Source organism: Schistocerca americana, chromosome 6 (assembly GCF_021461395.2).
Source record: "Schistocerca americana isolate TAMUIC-IGC-003095 chromosome 6, iqSchAmer2.1, whole genome shotgun sequence".
In the NCBI taxonomy this organism is placed as follows: domain Eukaryota; kingdom Metazoa; phylum Arthropoda; class Insecta; order Orthoptera; family Acrididae; genus Schistocerca; species Schistocerca americana.
Window position 1 is genome coordinate 492946496 of NC_060124.1, and position 21325 is coordinate 492967820.

Here is a 21325-nt window from a genome sequence, read left to right on the forward strand (position 1 = left end):
GAAAGAAGTCAGCTGTGCCCTTCCGAAGGAATCATCCCAGCATTTTCATGAAACAATTTAGGAAAATCACGGAAGACCTAAATGAGGATAGGTGGGTGTGTGTTTGAATTATCATCCTCCTGAATTGGAGTCCAGTGTGCTAACCACTGTGCCACCTCACTCGGTGATTGTTGATGAAAATAAAAAAGAAATTTATTCTACATAAAAAGATGTATTGATAAAGGTCACACTCTCCCTGCAACACTATCTTGGCACAGTATTCCAACAGATACTCCCTGATTCTGTGTTGCTTTGATTGTCTCAAAAGTCATCTGTAAATTGGGGCTACCACTCTTAACATCATGTTCACCCAGTCCATTGCTGATTGAACATATGTGGAACTTCTCTGCTAAAAATAGTACTATCTTCCTATTTCCCAACCTATCATCTTTCCTCCCAGAGGAAGGAAATAAGTTCCAAAGGTTAGAATAGCTTTTTCTACTTTTAAATGTTTCTATTGGCGGTACTTGGATTCTCACCTCCATAAGGTAAGTAGTACCCAGCCTCACAGTTCATGTCCTTAGAATTTCGCAAATAGGTTTTAGCTCAAAATGATAGTTACATATTTATGTCATTTTTAACCACTGCTTCTTTTTTAATGTCTGTCATAACTTATTCTACATCCCTGATTATTTTCCTATTCGGTAGGATGTGACGTAAATGAGAAAGAAATAAATAAAGAATGAATGACTTGCAATCAGGTGCATGACTCTGATCAAGCTTCCAGATGTTTCTTTAGACTTTTTTTTATTGAATATCAGTCATATGAAGTGAGGTTACAATGACACAAAATAAATAAATAATAGACACATTTATTAAGAAAATACCTTCTTTGGTTTTAGAAACAGAAAATACACATAGTACATGATAAAACATCACAAGCACAATTATAAATAAATAAATAACTTATTGACAATATTCCATCAAAACTAACGTAACAATAATACAAAATACATAAAGAAATCAGTCACTGGCAACATTTAACAACACTACAAAAAATACATGCTGTGAATAGTTACCCCTCTCTCTTTCTCTCTGTAGCACAGTAAAACACAAAAAACTGTAGTTATTAATGTGAAAGTAATTGACTCTGAAGAAAATATAGTTTCCTTGAAACACATGTAACACATTTCTTTACGACAGTTGCTCTGTACTGTTTGATCAATATGACTAGTGCACATTTGGATAATAACCAAGCACAGCTGGACTGAAGCTCTTATGGTTAAGCTGTCCCAATGCCATTTGTATTAGTGCATGCATTAATTATAGGTGATTCTCTTTGTTTCATTTTCTAAAACCAAACATTCCATTTGCTACAGTATAGAGTCACTATAGATTAATGAAATGTCTCATACTACACTTTTTATTTGATCCACCCTTTGCCAAACTGTTTGACTTTGGACTAATTGCTCTTTACACAAAACAACTAAATAACTAAGTTTTCTACATTATGCTGTACATTGCTTGTCTTTATGATCACATCACGGCTATGTGCAAAACAAAATCTCTTCTCTCTTCAAATTAAATGTGAGCAAGGTACCAGCTCATTTTACCTAGTTTAAGATCAAATTAAGGCCCAGATTTGCTTATGATACAGGAACAAAAGGTAGCTGTCATTACAGTTATGTCAGGGAAAAGAAACTTAATTTAGTTAGGTGCAAAGTGATTTTCACAAACCATGGTAATGATGTTGAGCACTACACATGTGAATGAATTTGCTTAAAGAAGCCCTTTATTCAAGGGTTCAAAATCTGTTAATGACATGCAGTGAATGTCTTGGGCTGTTGAATAAACTTTTGAAGTAAAAATAGTCTGTTATGCTCCTCTCCCTTTCAGAAGCTGCTGACGGAAACAGTTTATATCCTTTCACGTTACCATGGACATATGCACTGGATACAACAATAATTCTATCTGTTGCTGGAGAGACTGACAATAAGAAGAAACAGTATGTCCTCAATCCAGATTCATAATGGATCCTCACCTAAGATGCGTCTATCTCATCCTGGAGATTTGAGTAGACAGCTCTTTCTTTTTAACCTTCTCCACTATAAATTTCTGTCTCAGGTTTAGTAGTTCTCCAGTTGGTTTTTCTCATAATATTTACACTGCCTGACAAAAAAAGTGAATCACCCAGAAGATATGGTCAGATGTCAATGTAACTTTGCACATGTACACAGTGTCAACAGGTGCGTAAATGTTTTGAGTTGCAGTTCTCAGTGACAGGTAGAACAGTCACCAGAGAGTATGAATGTAGTTAGTGTTTAATGTTGTTACAAGGCATGGCAGAGTATACAAGGGGTGCGAACAGTGTCGGATGTTGGGTGAGCACTGTGAAGGACCCACAGGTACAGCATACTTGCATGAGACAGTATTATCAGCATCTGATAGGGCTTGATAGGAGCCTCGTTGTGTGTCTCCATTTGGCCAGCTGGCCAAATCATAGAATATCCAGATTTTGTGGAATTCAGATGTGACAGTGCCTTGATGCTGGACTACTTGGGAATGTAAGCCAGGCCTACTCATTGTCAGGGTTCTAGTTGACCCGGTCTGATTCCCACAAGGTAGGATTGCCATATTGTGCACCAATCACATTGCAATCTCTTCACATCTGAGTCTGCCATCCAAAAACAAGAACGGGCACACCATGGCATTCTGTGTCATTGCATACCAGTGGTTGCAGACTTGCAGCAGGCAGACCATGGAATACTGCCCCCCCTCGCTCCCCCTCCTCGTGTGGACTGCTTTTGACACCACAATGCAAATGGCTGTGTTTAGATTGGTGATGTGACCAGGAAGCATGGACTGAACAATGAATGGCATCACATTGTTTTCAGTGATGAATGGTAATTCTACGTCATCCTGGTGACCATCGTAGGTGATTGTGGTGGTGACCTTGGGAGGGAACCCATTCTTCTAAGGTGACCCTCTGTCCCATTTTATTTTTTGGGACTGTAATGATTTTTGTAGCTCTGACTCAAACTATTTCAAAGGTGATTCATGACACCTATTTGTCCTGGATTTAACTTTTATGAAATAATTTATCCACAATTAGTTATTTATTTTACCTGTATCAGTATGTTTCTCCATATGCTGTTGAAGAATGCAGATACGCTGAAGAAAATTCACACTGCACTGTTACATACAGTATGTCTGCTCATGTTCCTTCATCATAGAAGGTACTAGTAAACTATACATTAATGCACTTTTTATAACAAATTAAAGTAATTTTTTTGCATTTATTACATTTGATTAATATATTTATTTATGCAACATAATGTGTCCCAAATTTGGGTCTAGAAAATATGGTCACCTTGCATTCTTCCAATGTTGTGGAGAGGCAAAGTGGTGTTACTCTTGATGCCATGATATAGAGTGCCATTGGGTGTAACTTCAGGTCATGTCTGGTAGTGATTGAGGGCACTCTGATTGCGCATCAGTACATCATGGACATTCTATGTACTCCTGTGTTACATTTCAAGTGACAGTATCATGGTTTCATATTTCAGAATGACAATGCTCATCCATGTATGGGATGTGTCTCTGTGAACAGTCGCATGATATTAAGGCACTCCCCAGATCTATCTCCAGTAGAACATGTGTGGGCCTAGCTTGGACATCAACCTTGTCGTAGTGCCATTTTCCAGGGTATCAATGATCAGTTGCAGCACCTGTGGGGGGCGATGTTTGTCTCGGGAGAGGATACATTGGCTTCCAAACCAAATCAGTGCACGCATTCAGGCCAGAGGGTGTATAATGTCATACTGATAATTGGGATCATAATACCATGTTATTTATAAATTTGACTCAATTTTGCAATCACTGCAGTAACATCACAAATCCTCCAAACCACAAATTTTCATTCCATCCCCCTCCCCCCCCCCCCTCCATCCTTCTGGGTGCTTCATGTTTTTTTGTCAGGCAGTGTATATCTGTAACTAAAATAGTCATGGGACTTAATTGCCAATTAGTCATTAAGATTTATGGATGAGAAGGTTCTTTGATGATGCTACAACCACAGTAATCTCCAAACTAAATAAAGAAGTTCTTTAAGACATTTGTGAAAGAACAGTTACTGTGCATTCAGAGAAAGAAGTTAAGTTGAAAAATCTTATAAATCTAGAAAGTGTGTTCACAGTAGGTTAAAAATCAAGGAAAAGATTCATATTGTTGTTTAACTGATAGAATGTCAAAGGAAAAATAATAAAAACAGACTGTGGTTTCCTTTGCCGTCACCTGAGGACAAATGAGTAAAGACCTTGGAGAGATAAGAATTTCACATAGACTGGGTGTAATTGAGTAAATAAAGGAAAATGAGATGAAAGCAGCATTGTTAATAGACTTAATAAATGTGAGGTAATGTTCAAAGAATAATTTAAGTTAGTAAAATCATTAAAATATCTCAATGCAGATATAGTTCTGTGAGTTGTGGTGTGGAATCCATGGTGCAGTCAACTTCAACTTGTAGCTTTTGGGTGCCCCTAGTCAATGGGCTAGCAATGATTCCTTTTTGGTGATAAAGACAGCAATGTATTTTTCCAGTTTGTTCATAATTTTCTTGACCTCAGTTTTGGTTGGGTAATGACCACATAGGCATAACTGAATCTCTGTTAGTTAAAACAGTTTAAGAGAACATTGAAAAAATATTCCAGTGGTGTAATATTTTGTAAAAATACTTTTCTTAACTTCAGTTTTTCAGGTGAGTGTCACAATAGCAGATTAAGCACTTCGGCATCTTAGTATGTGCTCAATTATCATCTATGGGTAATATTAGAAAGTGGAATGAAGAAATAGCAAAATCAACATGAATGTCACCTGCATGTAGGTAGGCGGTCAATTTGTTTCTCCCATGATCATTTTCCATACGAGGAAAAAATGATATTAACTTAATGAGAGGAGATCCTCCTGGAACACTGCAAGGTTCCATCAGTCAGAATTGATCTAGTATGATCTTTTCAGTCAGTGGATGGATAACATTTGCTTCCTTTTTGAAACTGTCAGTTGAAGATCCTCTTACCTGTACTTTAGATACTCACTATTTACATACCAAACAGCTGGAGCTGATATACTTCATCACAGGTCACTTGCCACTACATATCATTTACAAAATGCTGCCTTCCAGTGTGGTATTTATGAAGCATTAAAAACTTTTCACAACCATGGGACATGAAGGTAGTTTTACGCAACTAATGTCTGGATAGTGCCACAGTTATGAAATTGATTATCTGATGGAAAATGTTTTTATGAAGGCATCAACAACATCTAATGTCATCAGAGGATTTTACACTGGAAATATCTTCCTTTTCAGTCATGCTATTTCAATGAAACTGACTTTATTACTGAAGCCCTTAACAACAGGCAACTAGAAAAAAAATAAATGTGTACAGTGAACTCCCAAATGCCTGAACAAGAATCCAAACCCAACATCTATCAAATGCTACACAAAATGAAAATTTCTGGCTGGAAGTGGGTGATAATGTTCCACTCCTTCCTGAGTCTCCTTTCCTATGAAATACTGTTTCCATCTCCACCCTTTGAAGGACATTAGACCAGTACCAAAAGTGCAAAAACCACCTCGCTAGGAGAAAGGGAAAGGGAGCACAGTACTGACCAGCTACACATATAACAAGAAGCTGGAAGATTGTTTTGATTTTAAGAAACAAGAAAACCTTAGCAAGTAATTCTGTGCAAAACAAGAAATCTGTCACCCTAAATGGGGAGCAAGCTACAGGAAGAAAGAACAAGGTTTCAAATTATTCAAACAATGACAGTTCCAAAGAAGAGCCTGCTCTAGTCTCAAAATGTTGTCAACATGGCCACAAAATGTGTCAGCTGTATACCAGTGTTCATCACTGGCAGGAAGTGTGAAACAATAAGTGGCAAGATGAAGAAACTGGGAAAAAAGTCACAGAGGGCAAGTCAGTGCTGCAAATGGGTTAATGCGTGTGTTGATACATTTGGTGCTGGGTAAACCACACTCAACACATCTTCGCATAATATAATTCTATGCTGAAAACAGTAGATCCAAAGAACTAGCTTCTGGAAATACACATTTTCATTTCTCCAATAGTTAATGTAGCACTGCCTGCAGGCACCATTCTGTTATTTACATGAATGTAATAACGAGTCTTTTGCATGTACTGGAAACCATTTGAAGTGTACTGACAATGATACACAGATATTTCAGTCTCATGCTGCTTTTGTAATCACTGCTCTTTCTTCTCTCCTAAACAGTTCATAACATGTCAATTTCTTCATTTTTCACTCCGACTTCTGGTAGATCATTCACCTGCTTGGCAGTAATAGATCCATTTCACACTTCCCCTGAAACATTTCAAAGCAAAATATATTTTATATGATTTGTAGAAAAACATTGTTTCTTGATATTCACCAATAATCTCTTATACTGAGGGTATTTAAATGGAGTCTTATACACAAGGCAGTATTGGTAGAAACTAGAAAAAAGTTGTATTAATATATTTCTGGAAACAAGTATTTGTTGAGATGTAGACTACTATACATGTGGTTTGGGTGATCAATACCCAGCAGTACAGGCTGTCTTTCTGTTAATATTAACTGGTGGTTACATCTGCGTTTGTATTTAGTCTTTTCACTTTGATGCTATTGTTACATACATCTCTTACAACTGTCTCCTGCATCAGCCAGTTCATATGTACTGTTTTGAGGTCATGCTGGTGCCAGAACAACATCAATCAGTGATTCCACTGCATGTACACAACATAAACAATGAAAATGAATCCTATTATTTCACATGGGATATGACAGATGTGATTTTCTGCCATTATTTAACCAACTATGTTAATAGGCAGGCCCATGTCATGTATGCAAAATGAAAGCTTCACCATGACATTCTGTTTGGAAAAAAAATTAGAAAAAAAATATTCAGCAGGCTGTTCCAACAACTTGAAGACAGCAGAAGAATTGCAAAATGACAAGGGACCACAGCTGATCTCACAACAAATATGGAGGCATGAGTGTTGCAACATGTAGATGATGATTCTTAGAACAAGTATTTGAAGAACTGATGCTGCTGAAGGCATTAACTGTTCTCATGCATGGTTAGTTCTACAAGAGCAGAAACCTTATCCATATCACTTAGGTTAACGGGCGTCCTGAATGTCGTTCATCTGCTGCTGACTCATTTCTGCTTTTAAATTGCTCATATCACTTGTAAATAGTCTTCAGAGTTACAGCATTATATACACAAATTTCACATTTCTTGAGTTTCTTTGGCACTTTTTTGCAACTTGAAACAGAACTTAGTGCCATGTATGAAATCCATGATGCGCACCAGACATGTTACACACAGCCTCACTCTAGTATCTCTGGAAACTAACTGACAATTAAGAACATGTTCCAACTTCAAGCTAGCTGTCTCAAATAATCAGGCAATTGGACAAATTGTATCAAATTGTTGTAGTGTCAGCAGCTGCTGCTAAAAAATTCATTCATTGTATTTGTTGATCTCACCTTGTATAAGTGATCAAACCTGAATGTAACCAGATGTGGTTACACTAGGATGTATGAGAATGAGTGCTAATAACATTTAGCATTTCCTGTAGAGTCAACAGTTCATTGCAACTGAAATCTTTCCCGCCAGCTTAAAGACAGTGAAACTCAAGCCACTGATCACATAGGGGTACGAAAGAAGGCATGAGCAATTGTAGAACTATTGCTTTGCTATCTGACTTTTCAAAAACACTTGACAAAGATGATGCTAGATTTTCTACAAATGTACAACATATTATCTACAGCCAAATATGGTTTGTGGAAAGGCCAGTCAACAGAAAAAGCAGTATTTGAATTTCTGAGTAAAGTGCTCTCAAATCTTGAGAGTAGAGAAAAGTAAGTGGCATATGACCAAGAACTTTGACATCATAGACTACATCCTATTGCTGCAGGAACTTGATAGTATGGGTATCGGGGATACACCTAACAACTGGCTTGGATCATATCTTACTGGCCACAGAGAGGTAGTAGAAATATAATTTCAAGAAGATATAAAGCAACCAGACACTATTCTGGTTACAAATAAGTAAATATGTAAAGTATGGAAACTGGTTCAACAAAACAGACCAATAATAAATAAAAGTAAAACAGTAGCATCAAAGTTTCATAATGTCAAGAGAAACAGTGAAGAAGATATAAAAATTCACATATCAGACAAAGCTATTGCAAGTGAAGCTAATACAAAACTTCTGGTGATCTGGCTCCAGGAAACCTTAGATGGGATAGTCACACTGATAGCTTATTTAAGAGCCCAAGAACCATGTGCTCTGTTATGAGAGTGCTTGAAAACTGTTACCGTAAGGACTGTCTAATGATTGTTTATTAATTCTGAAAGTATGTGATTTTTTTATGGAGTAACTTACCATCCTGCCTAAGACTCTTCAGGATGTGAAAAAGAATAATGAGAATCATGACAGCAATACAAAGGAACAAACCCTGTAGACCTTGATATAAAAATATGGTGATCCTTCATCTTCCATGTATTTACAGCTTTGGAAGTGCAATTTTTATTAAGAAATATGCAATAACAAATCCTAGTGTCCTCCTCAAAAAATTGAAATCTACATCATCACAACACAAGACAGACAACTGACTTTCTCATGCTCCAAATAAAAGCCAGTTATGCAAAAAAAAAAAAAACATCACACCATGGTAAAATTATTTACGAGAAGTTGCCAGAAGAAACTGATTCATTAAAATTAGAAACACATCATGTTTAAATTTTTTGCAAAATGAGATAATGGCGAATTATATATCGTTTAGCAGAACTGACTGTGATAGAAATACCTCACATCCATCTAATGGTTTGCATGTAATGAGATAGTACAGGGTGTTTCAAAAATGACCAGTATATTTGAAACGGCAATAAAAACTAAACGAGCAGCGATAGAAATACACCATTTGATGCAATATGCTTGGGACAACAGTACATTTTCAGGCAGACAAACTTTCGAAATTACAGTAGTTACAATTTTCAATAACAGATAGCGCTGCGGTCTGGGAAACTCTATAGTACGATATTTTCCACATATCCACCATGCGTAGCAATAATATGGCGTAGTCTCTGAATGAAATTACGCGAAACCTTTGACAACGTGTCTGGCGGAATGGCTTCACATGCAGATGAGATGTACTGCTTCAGCTGTTCAATTGTTTCTGGATTCTGGCGGTACACCTGGTCTTTCAAGTGTCCCCACAGAAAGAAGTCACAGGGGTTCATGTCTGGCGAATAGGGAGGCCAATCCACGCCGCCTCCTGTATGTTTCAGATAGCCCAAAGCAATCACACGATCATCGAAATATTCATTCAGGAAATTAAAGACATCGGCCGTGCGATGTGGCCGGGCACCATCTTGCATAAACCACGAGGTGTTCGCAGTGTCGTCTAAGGCAGTTTGTACCGCCACAAATTCACGAAGAATGTCCAGATAGCGTGATGCAGTAATCGTTTCGGATCTGAAAAATGGGCCAATGATTCCTTTGGAAGAAATGGCGGCCCAGACCAGTACTTGTTGAGGATGCAGGGACAATGGGACTGCAACATGGGGCTTTTCGGTTCCCCATATGTGCCAGTTCTGTTTATTGACGAACCCGTCCAGGTAAAAATAAGCTTCATCAGTAAACCAAATGCTGCCCACATGCATATCGCCGTCATCAATCCTGTGCACTATATCGTTAGCGAATGTCTCTCGTGCAGCAATGGTAGTGGCACTGAGGGGTTGCCGCGTTTGAATTTTGTATGGATAGAGGTGTAAACTCTGGCGCATGAGACGATACGTGGACGTTGGCGTCATTTGGACCGCAGCTGCAACACGGCGAACGGAAACCCGAGGCCGCTGTTGGATCACCTGCTGCACTAGCTGCGCGTTGCCGTATGCGGTCGCCCTACCTTTCCAGCACGTTCATCCGTCACGTTCCCAGTCCATTGAAATTTTTCAAACAGATCCTTTATTGTATCGCTTTTCGGTCCTTTGGTTACATTAAACCTCCATTGAAAACTTCATCTTGTTGCAACAACACTGTGTTCTAGGCGGTGGAATTCCAACACCAGAAAAATCTTCTGTTCTAAGGAATAAACCATGTTGTCTACAGCACACTTGCACGTTGTGAACAGCACACGCTTACAGCAGAAAGACGACGTACAGAATGGCGCACCCACAGACTGTGTTGTCTTCTATATCTTTCACATCACTTGCAGCGCCATCTGTTGTTGAAAATTGTAACTACTGTAATTTCGAAAGTTTGTCTGCCTGAAAATGTACTGTTGTCCCAAGCATATTGCAACAAACGGTGTATTTCTATCACTGCTCGTTTAGTTTTTATTGTCGTTTCAAATATACTGGTCATTTTTGAAACACCTTGTAACTTTTACTATTTCATCCAAAAACAGTTCATGTCCAGTGTCATGAGGCATTTGTACGCTTAATGAATGAAAATATCATTTTCTTCAGTTTCTCATTGGTTTGCTTGGTAGTTTACTTTGTTTTCTAAGATTGTTGTACCTGATTACTAAACAGCTGACAGCCAATGATATACACTCCTGGAAATTGAAATAAGAACACCGTGAATTCATTGTCCCAGGAAGGGGAAACTTTATTGACACATTCCTGGGGTCAGATACATCACATGATCACACTGACAGAACCACAGGCACATAGACACAGGCAACAGAGCATGCACAATGTCGGCACTAGTACAGTGTATATCCACCTTTCGCAGCAATGCAGGCTGCTATTCTCCCATGGAGACGATCGTAGAGATACTGGATGTAGTCCTGTGGAACGGCTTGCCATGCCATTTCTACCTGGCGCCTCAGTTGGACCAGCGTTAGTGCTGGACGTGCAGACCGCATGAGACGACACTTCATCCAGTCCCAAACATGCTCAATGGGGGACAGATCCGGAGATCTTGCTGGCCAGGGTAGTTGACTTACACCTTCTAGAGCACGTTGGGTGGCACGGGATACATGCGGACGTGCATTGTCCTGTTGGAACAGCAAGTTCCCTTGCCGGTCTAGGAATGGTAGAACGATGGATTCGATGATGGTTTGGATGTACTGTGCACTATTCAGTGTCCCCTCGATGATCACCAGTGGTGTACGGCCAGTGTAGGAGATCGCTCCCCACACCATGATGCCGGGTGTTGGCCCTGTGTGCCTCGGTCGTATGCAGTCCTGATTGTGGCGCTCACCTGCACGGCGCCAAACACGCATACGACCATCATTGGCACCAAGGCAGAAGCGACTCTCATCGCTGAAGACGACACGTCTCCATTCGTCCCTCCATTCACGCCTGTCGCGACACCACTGGAGGCGGGCTGCACGATGTTGGGGCGTGAGCGGAAGACGGCCTAATGGTGTGTGGGACCGTAGCCCAGCTTCATGGAGACGGTTGCGAATGGTCCTCGCCGATACCCCAGGAGCAACAGTGTCCCTAATTTGCTGGGAAGTGGCGGTGCGGTCCCCTACGGCACTGCGTAGGACCCTACGGTCTTGGCGTGAATCCGTGCGTCGCTGCGGTCCGGTCCGAGGTCGACGGGCACGTGCACCTTCCGCCGACCACTGGCGACAACATCGATGTACTGTGGAGACCTCACGCCCCACGTGTTGAGCAATTCGGCGGTACGTCCACCCGGCCTCCCGCATGCCCACTATACGCCCTCGCTCAAAGTCCGACAACTGCACATACGGTTCAAGTCCACGCTGTCGCGGCATGCTACCAGTGTTAAAGACTGCGATGGAGCTCCGTATGCCACGGCAAACTGGCTGACACTGACGGCGGCGGTGCACAAATGCTGCGCAGCTAGCGCCATTCGACGGCCAACACCGCGGTTCCTGGTGTGTCCGCTGTGCCGTGCGTGTGATCATTGCTTGTACAGCCCTCTCGCAGTGTCCGGAGCAAGTATGGTGGGTCTGACACACCGGTGTCAATGTGTTCTTTTTTCCATTTCCAGGAGTGTATATAAATTCTATATGACTATAGTGCAACTAATATTCTACTCAGTTTTCATTGCATTATTACATTGTTTAGTTGTTACTGCTGCACTGTTAAAGCATTAATAATACAAGTGATGTAGAACCACCAAGAAACAGATGGAAAGGTATTTGCAGCAAATGTAAATGTGGCATTATAAAGGAGGCTAGACTGATAAACAGAAATTACACAAAACTACAAGTGGAAGGACATTTTGCACAAAGCTCATAGTTTACAATGCAGCACATATTAAACACTGTAATATTGTAAATGCATTAATAAATTGCTCTAAAATGCCATTTGTTGCAATTGATTTGATGTATAAACCCTCATGCCCACACAGAAACCTCTATGAAATAGTTATACATATTATTCTTTTGGCTCCTACCATAGGTATGTGCAGTATTATGTTTCTAGAATAACATACTATGTGGTAGAAAATGTGGGATTTTTCTCAACAACTTTCAATCATTGTTCCTTCTGATAATCACATTTTTGCTTCTCCTCAAACATTCGTGGTAGTGGATATAAGGAGTTTCTGATTTTATCAATTCAGTTAAAGTAATCACTGACCTAAAAAAGTCAAAGCAGTATTAAAAGAATATTTATTAATGCACTGGTACTATAGCCAGGAAGGGTTCCTCCAAAATCTTTGAGTGCCTAAGAAAGTTAACTTTAAGTGTATAAGCCATACTCTTCATTGCTTACAAAAATATTTTGTAAATGTAACTAACTACTTGTAGCATGTAAACACTAATCAATAATATTAGTTTATTCATGTTTTCAGTCATAATTTTCTAGTTAAAGTGGTTTAATTATAAGTCAGAATGAAAAAAAAATGTATTCATTAATATAGGAAACATCATGTTGACATGAAGATATATTTGCACGGGTATGTCCAACAACTGATAAGCTGCTCTGTACATATAAGATTTACTGGACCAAATAAATACACATACAAATACAAACAAACAGATGATTATTGTAGGATAGAATGGCTTGTATCTCAACAAGTATTTATTTCCAAATATATATCTACAAGACTCTTTTTCTAATTAGAACCAATAAAATCTCCTGTAAGAATACAGGATACTTTTCCAAGCACCGTACATACCTTAAGATGGGGAAATATCAGACACAGGAGTACACTGGGGCAGGAACAGCAAATTTGTTTCTTACACTGAAATTACTGGATGGAGGCTTTTACTTTGCACAAGCATTTTGCTGGTTATACCTTCCATATTGTCAAGTAGATTCAAACACACGGCCTTTTGCAATTGGAAGTGGGGAAGGTGGTGTATAGCAGTTTTCAGTGCAGTGTACAATTATTGTTAGTTGTCATTAGGCAAATACTTTCATCACTGCACTAGAAGAAAAAAATTGACAAGCACAATTTCCTTATAATTTACTTATTTAAATGTTAAGAAGAAAACATGAATTTACAAATAAATTATGGGTCTCACAATGTCGTTCGAGGTGCAATTGTGTTCAGAATTTTGATAAGGTGGTCTTTCCTATAAAATCAAGAAAACTGCCATACCAAAGGCATCAGGCAAATTTAACATAGCAATTGAGCATTGTAGAATAAACACAATTGAAAGGAAAGAGCTAAACAAGTAGGTTGTTGGAATTATAACAGAAGTGGGTGCAAAAGAAGTGGAAGTCAGAATTTTGCATCCACCTTAAGGTGGAAAATCTGATATTTTTCCTGAAACTCCAGATGATGATATTGCAAACAAACATCAAATTTTCAGAATGATGCCAACTCCAAAAGAACAGAAGATGAATTTTTTATTCACTAAGAACATATTGTAGATTTATGATTTATTCTATAAGTAGACTGTCATTTGTTGTTGTTGTGGTCTTCAGTCCTGAGACTGCTTTGATGCAGCTCTCCATGCTACTCTATCCTGTGCAAGCTTCTTCATCTCCCAGTACCTACTGCAGCCTACATCCTTCTCAATCTGCTTAGTGTATTCATCTCTTGGTCCCCCTCTACGATTTTTACCCTCCACACTGCCCTCCAGGACTAAATAGGTGATCCCATGATGCCTCAGAACATGTCCTACCAACCGATCCCTTCTTCTAGTCAAGTTGTGCCACAAACTCCTCTTCTCCCCAATTCTGTTCAATACCTCCTCATTAGTTTTGTGATCTACCCATCTAATCTTCAGCATTCTTCTGTAGCACCACATTTCGAAAGCTTCTATTCTCTTCTTGTCTAAACTATTTATCATCAATGTTTCACTTCCATACATGGCTACACTCCATACAAATACTTTCAGAAAGGACTTCCTGACACTCAAATCAATACTCAATGTTAACAAATTTCTCTTCCTCAGAAACACTTTCCTTGCCATTGCCAGTCTACATTTTATATCCTCTCTACTTCGACCATCATCAGTTATTTTGCACCCCAAATAGCAAAACTCCTTTACTACCTTAAGTGTCTCATTTCCTAATCTAATTCCCTCAGCATCACCAAACTTAATTCGACTACATTCCATTATCTTCGTTTTGCTTTTGTTGATGATCATCTTATACCCTCCTTTCAAGACACTGTCCATTCCGTTCAACTGCTCTCCCAAGTCCTTAGCTGTCTCTGACAGAATTACAATGTCATCGGTGAACCTCAAAGTTTTTATTTCTTCTCCATGGATTTTAATACCTACTCAGAATTTTTCTTTTGTTTCCTCTATTGCTTGCTCAATATACAGATTGAATAGTACCGGGGATAGGCTACAACCCTGTCTCACTCCCTTCCCAACCACTGCTTCCCTTTCATGTCCCTCGACTCTTATAACTGCCATCTGCTTTCTGTACAGATTGTAAATAGCCTTTCGCTCTCTGTATTTTACCCCTGCCACCTTCAGAATTTGAAAGAGAGTATTCCAGTCAACATTGTCAAAAGCTTTCTCTAAGTCTACGAATGCTAGAAACGTAGGTTTGCCTTTCTTTTTTCTAAGATAAGTCGTAGGGTCAGTATTGCCTCACGTGTTCCAACATTTCTACGGAATCCAAACTGATCTTCCGCGAGGTCGGCTTCTACCAGTTTTTCCATTCGTCTGTAAAGAATTCGCGTTAGTATTTTGCAGCTGTGACTTATTAAACTGATAGTTCGGTAATTATCACAGCTTTCAACACCTGCTTTCTTTGGGATTGGAATTAATATATTCTTCTTGAAGTCTGAGGGAATTTCGCCTGTCTCATACATCTTGCTCACCAGATGGTAGAGTTTTGTCAGAGCTAGCTCTCCCAAGGCTGTCAGCAGTTCTAATGGAATGTTGTCTACTCCCGGGGCCTTGTTTTGACTTAGGTCTTTCAGTGCACTGTCAAACTCTTCACGCAGTATCATATCTCCCATTTCATATTCATCTACATCCTCTTCCATTTCCATAATATCGTCCTCAAGAACATCGCCCCTGTATAGACCCTCTATATATTCCTTCCACCTTTCTGCTTTCCCTTCTTTGCTTAGAACTGGGTTACCATCTGAGCTTTTGATATTCACACAAGTGGTTCTCTTTTCTCCAAAGGTCTCTTTAATTTTCCTGTAGGCAGTGTCTATCTTACCCCTCGTCAGATAAGCCTCTACATCCTTACATTTGTCCTCTAGCCATCGTTGCTTAGCCATTTTGCACTTCCTGTCGATCTCATTTTTGAAACGTTTGTATTTCTTTTTGCCTGCTTCATTTACTGCGTTTTTGTATTTTCTCCTTTCATCAATTAAATTCGGTATCTCTTCTGTTACCCAAGGATTTCTACTAGCCCTCGTCTTTTTACCTACTTGATCCTCTGCTGCCTTCACTATATCATTCCTCAATTGCAATTGTGTTCAGAATTTTGATAAGGTGGTCTTTCCTATAAAATCAAGAAAACTGCCATACCAAAGGCATCAGGCAAATTTAACATAGCAATTGAGCATTGTAGAATAAACACAATTGAAAGGAAAGAGCTAAACAAGTAGGTTGTTGGAATTATAACAGAAGTGGGTGCAAAAGAAGTGGAAGTCAGAATTTTGCATCCACCTTAAGGTGGAAAATCTGATATTTTTCCTGAAACTCCAGATGATGATATTGCAAACAAACATCAAATTTTCAGAATGATGCCAACTCCAAAAGAACAAAAGATGAATTTTTTATTCACTAAGAACATATTGTAGATTTATGATTTATTCTATAAGTAGACTGTCATTTGTTGTTGTTGTGGTCTTCAGTCCTGAGACTGCTTTGATGCAGCTCTCCATGCTACTCTATCCTGTGCAAGCTTCTTCATCTCCCAGTACCTACTGCAGCCTACATCCTTCTCAATCTGCTTAGTGTATTCATCTCTTGGTCCCCCTCTACGATTTTTACCCTCCACACTGCCCTCCAGGACTAAATAGGTGATCCCATGATGCCTCAGAACATGTCCTACCAACCGATCCCTTCTTCTAGTCAAGTTGTGCCACAAACTCCTCTTCTCCCCAATTCTGTTCAATACCTCCTCATTAGTTTTGTGATCTACCCATCTAATCTTCAGCATTCTTCTGTAGCACCACATTTCGAAAGCTTCTATTCTCTTCTTGTCTAAACTATTTATCATCAATGTTTCACTTCCATACATGGCTACACTCCATACAAATACTTTCAGAAAGGACTTCCTGACACTCAAATCAATACTCAATGTTAACAAATTTCTCTTCCTCAGAAACACTTTCCTTGCCATTGCCAGTCTACATTTTATATCCTCTCTACTTCGACCATCATCAGTTATTTTGCACCCCAAATAGCAAAACTCCTTTACTACCTTAAGTGTCTCATTTCCTAATCTAATTCCCTCAGCATCACCAAACTTAATTCGACTACATTCCATTATCTTCGTTTTGCTTTTGTTGATGATCATCTTATACCCTCCTTTCAAGACACTGTCCATTCCGTTCAACTGCTCTCCCAAGTCCTTAGCTGTCTCTGACAGAATTACAATGTCATCGGTGAACCTCAAAGTTTTTATTTCTTCTCCATGGATTTTAATACCTACTCAGAATTTTTCTTTTGTTTCCTCTATTGCTTGCTCAATATACAGATTGAATAGTACCGGGGATAGGCTACAACCCTGTCTCACTCCCTTCCCAACCACTGCTTCCCTTTCATGTCCCTCGACTCTTATAACTGCCATCTGCTTTCTGTACAGATTGTAAATAGCCTTTCGCTCTCTGTATTTTACCCCTGCCACCTTCAGAATTTGAAAGAGAGTATTCCAGTCAACATTGTCAAAAGCTTTCTCTAAGTCTACGAATGCTAGAAACGTAGGTTTGCCTTTCTTTTTTCTAAGATAAGTCGTAGGGTCAGTATTGCCTCACGTGTTCCAACATTTCTACGGAATCCAAACTGATCTTCCGCGAGGTCGGCTTCTACCAGTTTTTCCATTCGTCTGTAAAGAATTCGCGTTAGTATTTTGCAGCTGTGACTTATTAAACTGATAGTTCGGTAATTATCACAGCTTTCAACACCTGCTTTCTTTGGGATTGGAATTAATATATTCTTCTTGAAGTCTGAGGGAATTTCGCCTGTCTCATACATCTTGCTCACCAGATGGTAGAGTTTTGTCAGAGCTAGCTCTCCCAAGGCTGTCAGCAGTTCTAATGGAATGTTGTCTACTCCCGGGGCCTTGTTTTGACTTAGGTCTTTCAGTGCACTGTCAAACTCTTCACGCAGTATCATATCTCCCATTTCATATTCATCTACATCCTCTTCCATTTCCATAATATCGTCCTCAAGAACATCGCCCCTGTATAGACCCTCTATATATTCCTTCCACCTTTCTGCTTTCCCTTCTTTGCTTAGAACTGGGTTACCATCTGAGCTTTTGATATTCACACAAGTGGTTCTCTTTTCTCCAAAGGTCTCTTTAATTTTCCTGTAGGCAGTGTCTATCTTACCCCTCGTCAGATAAGCCTCTACATCCTTACATTTGTCCTCTAGCCATCGTTGCTTAGCCATTTTGCACTTCCTGTCGATCTCATTTTTGAAACGTTTGTATTTCTTTTTGCCTGCTTCATTTACTGCGTTTTTGTATTTTCTCCTTTCATCAATTAAATTCGGTATCTCTTCTGTTACCCAAGGATTTCTACTAGCCCTCGTCTTTTTACCTACTTGATCCTCTGCTGCCTTCACTATATCATTCCTCAAAGCTACCCATTCTTTTTCTACTGTATTTCTTTCCCCCATTCCTGTCAATTGTTTCCTTATGCTCTCCCTGAAACTCTGTACAACCTCTGGTTCTTTCAGTTTATCCAGGTCCCATCTCCTTAACTTCCCACCTTTTTGCAGTTTCTTCAGTTTTAATCTACAGTTCATAACCAATAGATTGTGGTCAGAGTCCACATCTGCCCCTGGAAATGTCTTACAATTTAAAACAATTTAAAATCTGGTTCCTAAATCTCTGTCTTACCATTATATAATCTATCTGAAACCTTCTAGTATCTCCAGGGTTCTTCCAAGTATACAACCTTCTTTCATGATTCTTGAACCAAGTGTTAGCTATGATTAAGTTACACTGTGCAAAATTCTTCCAGGCGGCTTCCTCTTTCATTTCTTAGCCCCAATCCATATTCACCTACTACGTTTTCTTCTCTTCCTTTTCCTACTGTCGAATTCCAGTCACACATGACTATTAAATTTTCGTCTCCCTTCACTGCCTGAATAATTTCTTTTATCTCATCATACATTTCATCAATTTCTTCATCTGCAGAGTTAGTTGGCATATAAACTTTTACTACTGTAGTAGGTGTGGGCTTCATATCTACCTTGGCCACAATAATGCGTTCACTACGCTGTTTGTAGTAGCTTACGGGCACTCCCATTTTTTAATTCATTATTAAACCTACTCCTACATTATTTGATTTTGTATTTATAACCCTGTATTCACCTGACCAAAAGTCTTGTTCCTTCTGCCACTGAACTTCGCTAATTCCCACTATATCTAACTTTAACCTATCCATTTCCCTTTTTAAATTTTCTAACCTACCTCCCCGATTAAGGAATCTGACAATCCACACTCCGATCCGTAGAACGCCAGTTTTCTTTCTCCTGATAACGATGCCCTCTTGAGTAGTCCCCGCCCGGAGATCCGAATGGGGGACTATTTTACCTCCGGGATATTTTACCCAAGAGGATGCCATCATCATTTAATCATACAGTAAAGCTGCATGCCCTCAGGAAAGATTACAGCTGTAGTTTCCCCTTGCTTTCAGCTGTTTGCAGTACCACAACAGCAAGGCCGTTTTGGTTACTGTTACAGGGCCAGATCAGTCAATCATCCAGACTGTTGCCCCTGCAACTACTGAAAAGGCTGCTGCCCCTCTTCAGGAACCACACATTTGTCTGGCCTCTCAACAGATACCCCTCCGTTGTGGTTGCACCTACGGTACGGCCATCTGTATCGTTGATGCACGCAAGCCTCCCCACCAATGGCAAGGTCCATGGTTCATGGTGGGGAGACTGTCATTATTAATCAACTATTATTAATCAAATATTTTCTAAATATGTGTGTGAAAATTTTTCTAAACATGTTTCAAATGTTTTCTGAACATCTATAAATTATATGGAACTTAAATGGAAATACAATGAGCATCCAAACTTACCCCATTATATTGGGTAATATGAGGCAATTTTATTTGTTACGATCTGGATACTTAAAAAATATTTCCAGTTCATGTTCTTTGATTATATTATTCTTCAATGTCATCCCAAATATCATGTACTTTTGTTGCATGAATTGAATATTCTTTGTAAAGCTACATTAAGGCATATTAAAATTCCATCCAATATTACCCCATCTTAAGGTATCATCTAAAATCATTGAGTACTTCGAAAGAATGCTGCAGTCTTTTACTTTCAATAAAAATTTTTGCTACTAAATAAGGTTTCTTCTACTTTACAAGGCAGAAAAATGTTGCACAAACCTCTTGATTTCATGGAAGTAATTTAAATGAGTTTTGTTAGGTTGTCACATATTTTTGTATGATAAGTAGGATTCTGTTGTTGGAATTGTCTGAATTTATCTATGGAATGCTTTAGCCTTCTCATTTCAATTGATTCCTCTATTTCTTTGAAAGGAATTAGATTACAGCTGAAACAGGAAGAAAACAATATTACATTAGTATTTAATTAAATTACCATATACATTAAAGGTTACCTTAATTTTTTAGAATTATAGTATGGAAAACTTGATCACACAGTATTAATGTTCCACAAAAATATTTATTTAATAGTACATTATGAACCAGGTTTCAACTTTCTAGGCCATCATCTGATAAGATTGTTGTACAAAGATATGTGAAATTTTGTGACTATATTGACACAAATGTAGTACCAAAAAGACTAAACAAATAAATCTTATATTACAGTATATTCAAAGATTAAAAGTAGGGAATGTATAAGCCAAATATTTTTTACAACTCAGTAATGGCACAGACCACAATGTTATATGGACAAACTGTGAATGTGATGAAAAAGTTTAAAAGGGAGGGGAAGGGGTGGGGCAGAAGAGAGAAAGGAGTTTATGGGATGTGGATGTGAAACAGTTATAACAAGCATATTAGCAAATGGTGACAGCAATAATAACTGGATGCTACTTTAGTAAGGGTCAGTAATGGAACTGTGTTTGGTCATTAAGAAGCAGGTAAGGATTCTTTGACTGGTGCTTATTAAAACCCTAGATTTCAAGTAATGTTAGTTTTCTGCCTTTACTTCCTCTATGGAGAATGTCGCATTTAATATCATATGAATGACATGCATTTAGAGCATGCTCAACAGCATCTTTCTTTTTCAGTCTTCCACTCCTTTCATGACCAGTCAGTCTAATAGCTATAAGCCTACCTGCCTGACCTATATATAATTTTACACGTGGATTGCAGTAAATCCTTTAAATTCCACTCTGGTCTAAAAATGGAGACTTATCTTTACTGTTGAACAGAATGTGGACAGCAACATTCCTAGTGTAAACAGCAGGAGTAGTAAGCTGAAAAGCTGTTCATAATGAAGTATTACTGTGGAACATTAATAATGTTTATTCAAGTTTTTAGTATGCATGTGTTCTAACAAGAACTGATGGAGTATTCCATAAATATCATGAGAATTCTAGTATTTTAATTTCACTTCATTTAGATTTTTATCAGACAGCTATCCAGGAAATATATAGACTATGATTGATTGTGGAAAGTTGGAAGACAAACAAAATGATCTGCAAAACCTGTAAATTGTTCAGGGCTTTTAAAAATTATGCATAAAGTTAAGGTTACAAACG

General features: G+C 38.8%; 1 protein-coding gene across 1 annotated transcript in view; it reads right to left on the reverse strand.

Annotated features, from left to right (window-relative positions):
- Window positions 1-3930: 3930 nt before the first annotated feature.
- The window catches only part of LOC124619804, a 157468-nt gene continuing 140073 nt past the window's right edge, over window positions 3931-21325 (reverse strand). The window contains exons 11-12 of the mRNA XM_047146399.1: window positions 19983-20149; window positions 3931-6360 (exon numbers count right to left, since the gene is read on the reverse strand). Of these exons, the coding sequence (XP_047002355.1) occupies window positions 20005-20149 (145 nt within the window). The 3' untranslated portion in view covers window positions 3931-6360; window positions 19983-20004. The remainder of the gene's footprint in view (window positions 6361-19982; window positions 20150-21325) is intronic.